Consider the following 10,388-nt stretch of genomic DNA (forward strand, 5'->3'; position numbering starts at 1 on the left):
GTAACAAAAATACTGACTACATGTGTGCTAATAGCAGCCTTCTCACTTTGAAGAAATTATTTCTGTGTTCTTAATTGCAACTCCTTGTGTGATATTATACCGTGCTTTGCCCTTTGTAGGGAAAACAAACAAACCTTGAACAGTCTGGTCATCCTGTTTCAAGTCGATTATCACCATCAGATGCTGTTTTGAAGAAAAATCACCCATCACACATTTATGGAACACCAAGCACCACCACATCTAATGATTATGTGGCCCGGTAAGCCTACTATAAGATGGTAGTTGATATCTGGAAAGGTTTAGCAGATTTTTACAGGGTTTTTAAAATTTTTCTGTTCGATAGCGAACATTCCAAGTGCTTCTGTAAAGTGCCTGACTGAGATTCAGATTGCATTTAGGGACCTTTGCCTTTTTGGGTAGCTTTTCAGTGCTTGAATGTTTACCATAAAATCAACAAGTCCCTAGAAGAGCATTTACCTTTTTCACTGATCTCTGCTACATGATGCTTTCTTTTGGATATCTTTGTGGCTGACAGGCTTCTTAGATTGATAACTATATATCAGCTTATTTCTGTGTCTGAGGTTTTTTAAAAGCACTTTGAGAAATCCAGAGGCTTGCAGAATTAAGCGCTGATGTTAGGAAATTATAGCATTTGCTTATCCATGTTACCTTAAATAAGGCATAAACCCCTATGCCTTCATTGGCAAATCTTTCTAATTATATGATTACTTGTTATTTTCATAAGTCTCTAGGATGAATCATATCGGTTAAGGTTGTATGCTGAGTAAGCACTGTTCCTGTTGGTAGGACCTCTGTCTCTACAGATGTAGAATTCAGAGTATATGTAGGGCATGAACCACATAATTTCATGAAGGATCGTGATAGTAGTCCTTGATTAAATTCTCTTTACTTAGTTTGTAAATGCTAATGTACTTAGTTTGCGTACTAAATATGCATGATTGCTGAGTGTGTCTGTATTCAAAGAAAGCCATGCTTTGCACTGGTTTTGTCTTTTTTTTTTTTTTACTTCTGTCGTTTTACTCTACCAAATAAATCTTAGTTATATACACTTTTTCCACTTCTGATCTTGGCATTAGTTTCTGTAAATATGGTGGGGGAAAAATAAAGTATGTTCAGAAATATAACTAAAGATATGGCAGACACATCAGGAGAACAAATTAAAAAAATAGGATTTTTTTCAAACTTTAGTTTTCTTAAATCCATGATCTTTCTGCTGATACACAGTGTAGCTAAAGCTCTCAAGGCAATAGTGTGAGTTTTTGAAATTGTCAGTCTTAATATGCTTACTTTAAAATTTAAACAGCTAATCTAAAAGATTTTTGAATAAATAACAATAAGATGAAGTCTAACTGGCTCAAACTCTTATAATCAGCTCTTCCAGCTTTATAGGTATTTCACTTTTCAGTTGCTGGGTACTGCCAGCTATTGTCTGAAGATAGTGAGTTGGTGTTTTTAAAAACAGTGTATTTTTAAAGTTTCAGTGTATTTCTAAAAGGACTTTTAAATTAAGACGATGAAGTGGTATTAATGATAATTATTGAATGAAGTGGAGGCTTGGGCTCTTGCTAGTCAATAGAGTTTAACTTTTAAGAAATTAACAACTTAAGAAGAAACATTGAAGATTTCAATTTTGTTAAAATAATCAAGAAAATGCAGCTAATGCAGATATTATTCATTTTTTTTTGTTAGTTTCAGCACACCAGTCATAAAGGATAACTTTGTACCAGGATGTCAAATTTCTACTCCCTACAGCCAGTTCCCTTATTATTTGCCACATACTCCAGCAACTCCATTTCAAAATCAAGTTGGCTTGCAGGTAACAATTTTCTGTCATTCTTTAGCATATATTTTCATTGAGAACTATTTAGGTAAGATAAGTCTGTATATATTTTTTTTAATCTGAAGTTACTGTTCATCTTCCTGGATGAGTAATGGAAAGTAGTCTAGTACTCCTAAAATAACTTTGTGTTTGAATTTAGATGACCTAAGTCAGGTGCTGAAGAATCAGTTTAATTTTGTCAAAATGCTGGAGCCTTTATGTCTGCAATCTAAGCCTTTTTAGATCCTACTTAATGACAGAGAAAAGAATTAGAGCCTCTATTTTTGTTCTGCAGTGCTTTTACAGTGGTAGTAGCCAGTTCAGTACCAAAAAAGAGAAGTAGTGTGTGTTGAAAACCATGAGTGTGAGGGAGGTAAAAGATTGCATTTCTCCTCCATTCTTGGGAGATTTCACAAATTTTGATACATTTGTTGTGACCTGATATAATGTAAAAATGGGTTACCTTAGATGTGTTGCATATTCAGGTAGGAATCTTACCAATTGCAGATGATACTGGGGTTTAAGCTTCCTACCAAAGTATTGATAAATTAATAAATCAAACTTGAGGCCTTTCTGTGGCTTGATGCAGCAGGTATGGGCAATGCAGGCTGTTTCAACTTCACACTACTGCAGTCTTCTAGCTAGTAATTAGCTTCAAATATAATGGTAGATGATTTCAGTACAGCTCTTAAATTTCATGCTGAGACTGAAAGTCTTGTGAATAATGTAGTTTCTGATATTATATGTACGGAGGGAGGTGTCTCTAATGATCTGGGAAGCCTTATTAAAGAATATCCTTTCCTTGATTTCCAGTGTGAGGAGCATTGGCACCTTTTACAAGAGTGCAGTAATGTCACATGCCAAATGATGACCAGTATATGGGGATCTAGCTTTCATTTGAAGTTTCTTTACTGCTGCTAAACAATTTTTTCTTTTTCAGAAATAGCAAGACAAAGCATTTTAACTTAATAAAAACTAGAGCTCTGTTCCATGTACCAATATTTATTTCTTAACCTTTTCTCTGTGTACACAGGTTCCAGCTTCTGTACCTTCGCATGAATGCCTTGTCATCAATGGAAGAGTTTATACAGTGTTAAAGCAAATAGGTAGTGGAGGCTCAAGTAAGGTAAGGTGCTCCTTTATTCTTTTAGACAGTTACTCATTTACACAGCAGTACAATCTATTATAAATACACATTGAAATTGCCTAGTAAGCGCCTAGTGTTCACATGTACAAAATGTTTGACCCAGGGAATCTAGAACTTTGCTGGTTTAGTGGCATGCTTAGACTTTTTGCTCTTGAAAATAATTTCTATGGTAAAGTAAGCATTAAAATTCCTGGTAGAATCAGCTCTTCTGTTATAAGAGATGTGCTGCATTGTGTACATCCTAATGTGAGAGGCTGTTGTTTAGAGCAGTATGATTACACTGTTGGGAAATGGGTGACTTGTAAAGTTGATTGAGAGCCTGAAGGAGACAGATCATCTCTTAACTAATTCTGTAACTTGTATGACAAGAAGTTGTCGTTATGTCTGAAGTGGTGAATGAGCTGCTTTTTACATGGAAGTTTGGGGTCATGGGAGCTTGGGAAACAATATTGGCAAAATCTCTTGCGTTTGTTATAGGTCTTTACTTTCTTAACAGCATAAGCAGTTTAGTCGGATGTTGTGGGGGACATACATCAAAGGCCTTACAGAAGTCCAGATAGGTGACATCTCTATCTGTTCCCTTGTCCACTGATGTAGTCCCTCCCTCACAGAAGGCTACTGGATTGGTCAGACTTGCATGTGGTGAAGCAGTGCTGGCTCTCTCAAATCACCACCCTTTTCTCCATGTGTTTTAGTATAGCCTCTAGGAGGATGTGTCCTAAGGATAGCTAATTTAACTAATTACTTAGAGGTCTTTCCTTTTGTGAATCCATGTTGACTGTGTCTGATGATTGCATTTCAGTAGTACCCAGTAGGATATTCGCTGTAATTTTTCCAGCAATTGAGATTTGGCTAATAGGTTTCCTGGGTCTTTCCTCACATCCTTGTTGTCAATTGGACTAATATTAGCCAGCTTCCAGTCAGCAGGGAACTCTAGAAGAGCTCCCTGTGTTGCCAGTGTGTGGTTGTAGAATGAGGTAGGATGGCAGAGACTTCTGTGTCACTTTATCATTATCTGCTTAGAACAAGGCCAAAATAGAGCATGTTATGCATGGGGTTTTGTGTTTAAAATATAGGCAAGGATGGAAATTTCATAGCCTATCTGGACAAGCAGTTTTCCTGTTGGACTATATGACAGTGAAAAAATCAAAATATCCAATTGTAATTTTCCTTATTGTTAGCTATGTCTGTTGCATCTCATACTTTGATGGTTCAAGAGGAGTCTATCTTACCTTCCCTTTAAATAGCTGAAGGCAGCAATAGGATTTCCTACAGATTTCTCATCTTCAGACTGAATGAGACTTTGTGCTGTCAACCTCTTCTAATGTGCTATGTGATCTAGCCCCCAAATGATTTTGGTGTGACAAAGTGAATGTGTGAGGGCAAACCAAACCTGTATCTCTGGGAGTGTTATTTTGTAATCTTTATCTTAGGAACATTGCACACTCGTGATGTACTACACCTGGTGAAATATAATGTGGCACCAAGATATCTTCTGATAGAGGGTTGCTTCTGTTGTAACTGTGTCTTTCTTGATTTTATCATGCAGATCATATGGATTTTTGTATTGTACTTTTCATTTGAAAAGGTAGAATTCTTTGGTATGCTGGCTGAGTTGCGATGAAGGACCATAGTACATTGGAATTAGGGCTGAATGAAGTTATTAACTGATACTTTTTTCAGGTATTTCAAGTACTGAATGACAAGAAGCAGCTGTATGCTGTCAAATATGTGAATCTAGAGGAAGCAGATCAACAGACTGTTGAGAGCTATAAGAATGAAATTGCTCATTTGAGTAAACTGCAGCAACATAGTGATAAAATCATCCGCCTTTATAGCTAGTGAGTAAATACTAACTTTATGCAATCAGTATTTCTCTATAAAAAGATACTTCCTTCACTTTTAACATACATGTTTTATTTTTAGTGAAATTACTGATCAACATATCTACATGGTAATGGAGTGTGGAAATATTGATCTCAATAGCTGGCTTAAAAAGAAAAAAAAGATGGATCCATTGGAACGAAAGAGCTATTGGAAAAATATGCTGGAAGCTGTTCACACAATCCATGAACATGGTATTCTTAAATAATTCTAGGTATTTGTATAGGATATATGGCAGATAATATGGATCTGGTTTAATTTTGGAGGTGGTATTTTTTTTTAGTGTTGGTGTAATCTTAATGAACTTCAAAGATGGGTATTTATTGTATTTTTAAAAAGGCAGTGAAGCAAAAAGCCAAGATAAATCTTGATCCAGAGATAAACTTAGCTAACTCAGGAAGGATCTTACAAATATCACTGTTTATGTAATGCTATGTTTTCGTTCAACAGCCGGAAACTATTTTCTGGTTTAGACCACCTCATGTATTCTCAATTCCACTTGTTCTCTCTTAGACTCAAATTTTAGCCACTCAGTCTCTCCAGACATAGCTTTGACATTAATGACAGCTCTGCTTTCTTTACTTTGACGAAGTGTTTCAGCTTTTTCCTAGAGTTCTTCTGGCCTTCCTCTTGCCTTTACCTATATAATTGTGTATGCATCTATATACTGTTTGTCTGTATAGTACAAAGGAGAGGACAGACTTGGATCTTTTCCTATATAATAATGAAGTGGAGACTAGTAGCAGAAAGCATCATCCATTTTCAGGACTAGAGCATTCAATAATATAGCAAACAGCAAAACCTACTGAAATTCAGGGTGCATACATACATGTGATGTTTTGAAAAAAGTGTAAAATATCAAGATTGGTTGATTATGTATATAGTAATCAAAATTCATTTTACATTGTACAAGCAAAGTTTGTGAGAAGTCAGTTGTGTATACTCCTCAGTGAATGGTACCTTTAATCAGACCAAACAATATAATTATTTTAACTACCTGCTTAACTAATTAAAGAGAGAACTACAGACATGGACAGGGCACTGAATTGCTCCAGAGCAGCAATCCAGTGTGGCCATGTGCACACAAAGCTGGAGTGTCTGTCCCAAACTGAGACTAACTGTGCAACTCAAATTGCTTGGAGCTGTTCTGGAGTAGCTGCAGGTTTGAATAAGTAGTAATACTAACTAAACTTGTGCAAGTTAGGAACTGTTTAGGAAGAAATGGAAGCACTTTTGTGAAATCTGCAGAGACTCAGATAAAGCCAATCTGCACCTTCTCTCTGTGCAAGGGTTATGGGAATTGAGTAATGCTAACCCTTATGGTGGTAATTTGGATTTACTTTAAACTCTCTTTTACAGGCATTATTCACAGTGATCTGAAACCAGCAAACTTTCTGATAGTTGATGGAATGCTAAAACTAATTGACTTTGGTATTGCAAACCAAATGCAGCCAGATGTGACAAGTATCATTAAAGATTCTCAGGTGAAATACTTCTGGAAAATTCATGTCCATATTTCTGTCAAGTGTGATAATACCTGTTGATAATTTTGACTGTAATAACCTCAATTACTACTGAAATTTTATGCTGAATTGTTTTATATGTATATGTGAATATTCATGTATACTGGTTTTTACATGTTTTGAATGAACAGAATAATAATGGCATTCAGCCTTAATAGAAGCAAACTTTTAAGATGCTTTTCAGTGTTTTGGGACAGAAATCTAAGTTGTTATTAAGTTAATTAAATTTAATGCATGCTTTGCTTAGAAGAATTTTTTTTTCATTTTTATGGCTAGGCTGGCACAATGAATTACATGCCACCTGAAGCAATAGAAGATAGGTCTTCCTATGGAGAAAATGGGAAGCCTCGTTCTAAGGTAGTATGATCTTTTTCCTCCTATTCCCTTCATTGTTAAGAAGGAAGTAATTTAGTCATGTATCTTCAAATTTGTTTTTTTCAAAATCTTCCACTGAATCTTGAACATAAAAGAATTTGCTGTGCCATGATGATGGTGTGCAGAGTTAGAAGGTTAAGCTTCATCTTCCTAACTACCTAAAAGCATTTGGCAGATGGTGTTCAGAAAAATGCAAGTGCTCAATTACTGAGTAAAACTGAAAGTAAAACAGAGGCACAGGCTTGGGCACTTTAGGGCCACATGTATGCGTTTACTGTATCCTATTAATTTTTCTCTGCTACAGAGTATTGTGTAGTAGTAAATTTTATGATATCACCAGGGCAATGGAACGTGAATGATTAGAAGTACTGAAGGGAAAGCATTTTTCACATTGGCAGTCAAACTTCAACTGAGGGTTATGTGGTTTGGTGAAAAAGTATTTGAAATCCATATGCACTTGCATATGAAGACTAACTTATTAACAGTTGAATGGAAGTATTATTGTGTAATGAAATGCAGTCTTGTCTTTCTAAATGGTGAATAAAATATTTTATAAGTGGATTTCTTTTTTAAAGTTGATAATTTTTTACCTTTTGTACTTTTCATACTGCATGCAAAGTGCAGATTTGTTCAGCTCATCTAAGCAAAAATCTAACCATTGTGCTGGGAGTCAAGTTTTCTGTATGCATCTTTCTCCCCTTCCCTCCTCTCCCCCACTCTGTGCTTCTCTTAAAGTGCTTCATCTTCAACAGGACAAGTGCAAAGTTGTCCTGTGAGGAACAGTCTGAGTGTCAGGGTTGAAATATGGATCTGAATCCTTTAAACCCAGAAGAATTGAATTGTGGCTTTCCACTTTGGAGACATAGTGGTGATCTCTCACTGTTTCCTGGATTTAAATAATTTAGTATGCTTTTACTTGTATTTATTTTTAAATCTGGAATTAGAATCCTGCAGTTTGACTTGTTAAAGACTAACTCTAGTTTTAAGTTAGTTCTTCAAGTAAGTTGATTTTTCAAAAATAGTTAAGAATAGTTTTCTTACAGAATATCAGTGAAGGAAGCCACATCACTGTCTTAGCAGATAATGGCAAGCTGCCTTGGTGATTTTGTATAATAGTAACAAAGATCTCTTATACAATGAAAACTGTACAAATGCATGATAAATTGACTGAAGGGCCAGTTCCTTAAGTAGAGAGTAATCTTAATTTTTTTTTTATGTTAGATAAGTCCCAAAAGCGATGTGTGGTCACTGGGCTGCATTTTGTACTGTATGACATATGGAAGGACTCCGTTTCAGCATATAACAAGTCACATCAATAAAATGCATGCTATTGTTGATCCAAGTTATGAAATAGGGTTCCCAGATATTGCTGAGAAGGATCTTCAAGATGTGCTGAAGGTAACTGTTCTTTTTGTTTTAAATAATGGTAATTTCTTTATTTGAAGTATATTTTCTAAAACTAAATGAGTTGTACTTGAGAGACCTTTTCCACAAAGAGATGTTCAGTACTACTTGCAGTATCAACCTTATTCTAAAAGAATGAAGCTAGAGCTACTTCATGTAGTTAAAGTTTCTTTTCAGCTCAATACCAGCTAAGTAAGTACTGAAAGCAGTCTGACTTAAGTTCTTTTATTCAACAACCTAAGTAAATACTGTTAATTCCTAGGGCAATTCATAATTTATAGGCAAAATAGTCTTCCTCTCTTTTCATTTGCAGCGCTGCTTAGTAAGAAATCCTAAAGAGAGAATTTCTGTTTCGGAGTTGCTGGTACATCCCTATGTTCAAATTCAAAGTCACTGTCAAACAGGTACATTTATTTTAAAATATTTTTATTAAATAGTATTTGTAACTATGCTTTAAAAGGCACTTTACTCTTAGATTTACTATGAGCTTGTTGGTGTGACTCAAATTTGTTTGGTGCCTACATCTGCTTTATAAAAGGCTTCAATATTTTAATTCTTAAACCTCTTGCAAACTAGTCTGGCAATTTTTACACTGATAATGTATACAATTTCAGCATAAATATAAATTAACTGTAGGTGTCCCAAATGCAAAAGGAACAACAGAGGAAATGAAACGTATCCTTGGCCAGCTTGTTGGCTTGAATTCTCCCAATTCTATTTCTAGAGCTGCAAGGGTAAGTAAATTGTCTTTTCTATTTTGTGTAGTAGTACATGCTCATGCAGACAAAGGTTAGAATGTTCAGTAGTGAAAGCTGAAACAATATATATATGAAATCTCTACATTCTTCTGAATTGGAAGGGTTGAAAATGATGCCAGTAATCTTTAGTTTTAATTTTTCTTTCCTTTCCATCTCCCAGTAGATCTGCTTTGCTTTTAATCTGCCCCTATGCATCAGTCTTCTAATTTAAGAACCCTCAATATGGAGGAATTATCTAAATTGATCTTTTAAGTGTGCACACTCTTGGACTGCAACTGTTCTTCCTTCCTGGAAGTTGCCGAACTGTTAATGCAGTGCTATGTATAAATTAGTTGAAGTATTGCAGCCTCTCTGTTCATTGCCTGAAAAAGAAGCTTGATAAATCTTCAACTGCTCTTTCTACCTGTGTCTTAGAAGTGATGGTGGTAAAATATCAAGACCTTGAGAATGCAAAGCTGCTTTCATGAGCAGGAAAGCAAATTCAATGTATATTAAATCTAAAGGAGTTCATACTTACACTTCTAGTTTGACTTGATCTGTTTTAAATATGAGGGTGAACAAGTAGTTAGTAACAAAATAGGTGATGTGGCTGTGGGCATCTGAGTATCTCATGTAAAGCTTGCATGCCCTCAGTACACAACTCTCTCCTTCTATGCTGGGGTTTCCATAGAGGAGACATTTAATAGAGTAAATTTGATTTTAGGTCTCTGCAGCTCATTTGTTCTCTCCTGACTTGTGAAGCTCTATTTCTGCTCACACTGCTAAGTCAATGTATGTATTCTCTTCTGGGCACTGCACTGCTTTACAGCTGGTACAACTAAGCTGTCTTAAGTGTGTTTTTATTTTTTATTTGACAGAGCAAGTATGGAATATTTCAGTATGTGATGATTTATTTCAAATGGTAATGTTTGTTATGTAGTTTGAATCCATATGCAGTACAACTGTGTTCACCTGAATGCTCTGTGTGTTTGTTAACTTTCAGACTTTATATGAACAGTGCAACAGTGGTAAAACTCTTGATGTATCAGCATTTGCAAAACCTGGGAGTCAAAAAACGTGGACAACAAAATGATGTACTATTGTTCAGGAGGCAACAGATGTCTGGTCTGTTCAAAAAGTATTTTGTGCTGCTAGCTTTTAAAAGGACACTCAGCATAAAGTTTGCATTTTTATATGTTCTTTGTGTTCTTCTGAAAATGATTGGTGGTCATTAAAAAGAATTTAATGGAATGCTTTTTACTGTGGGCTCTTTTACTCCTTGCATGCTGCTTGAGTTGAGCAATGACAATGGCTATTTGGTGATTATGGTCTGTTACTTACAAAGCACTACAGTGTCTGGAGTACAAAAACTTGTATGAGGATCTTTTAAGATGAAATCTTATGAGAAGTTAATATTAAAAAATTCCCCAAAAATGCCAATTAATGAACATGAAAAACATGAAATACCTTTTGAAGCA

At 35.4% G+C, this 10,388-nt stretch overlaps 1 protein-coding gene across 1 annotated transcript in view; it reads left to right on the forward strand.

Annotated features, from left to right (window-relative positions):
* Nucleotides 1-10,161, forward strand: part of TTK (TTK protein kinase) — a 28,679-nt gene extending 18,518 nt beyond the window's left edge. The window contains exons 13-23 of the mRNA XM_021541595.4: nt 120-259; nt 1,711-1,837; nt 2,874-2,966; nt 4,671-4,828; nt 4,914-5,065; nt 6,231-6,355; nt 6,671-6,751; nt 7,991-8,167; nt 8,487-8,577; nt 8,810-8,907; nt 9,914-10,161. Of these exons, the coding sequence (XP_021397270.1) occupies nt 120-259; nt 1,711-1,837; nt 2,874-2,966; nt 4,671-4,828; nt 4,914-5,065; nt 6,231-6,355; nt 6,671-6,751; nt 7,991-8,167; nt 8,487-8,577; nt 8,810-8,907; nt 9,914-10,003 (1,332 nt within the window). The 3' untranslated portion in view covers nt 10,004-10,161. The remainder of the gene's footprint in view (nt 1-119; nt 260-1,710; nt 1,838-2,873; nt 2,967-4,670; nt 4,829-4,913; nt 5,066-6,230; nt 6,356-6,670; nt 6,752-7,990; nt 8,168-8,486; nt 8,578-8,809; nt 8,908-9,913) is intronic.
* Nucleotides 10,162-10,388: the final 227 nt, after the last annotated feature.

The sequence above is a fragment of the Lonchura striata genome, chromosome 3, assembly GCF_050655825.1.
Source record: "Lonchura striata isolate lonStrDom1 chromosome 3, ASM5065582v1, whole genome shotgun sequence".
In the NCBI taxonomy this organism is placed as follows: Eukaryota; Metazoa; Chordata; class Aves; order Passeriformes; family Estrildidae; genus Lonchura; species Lonchura striata.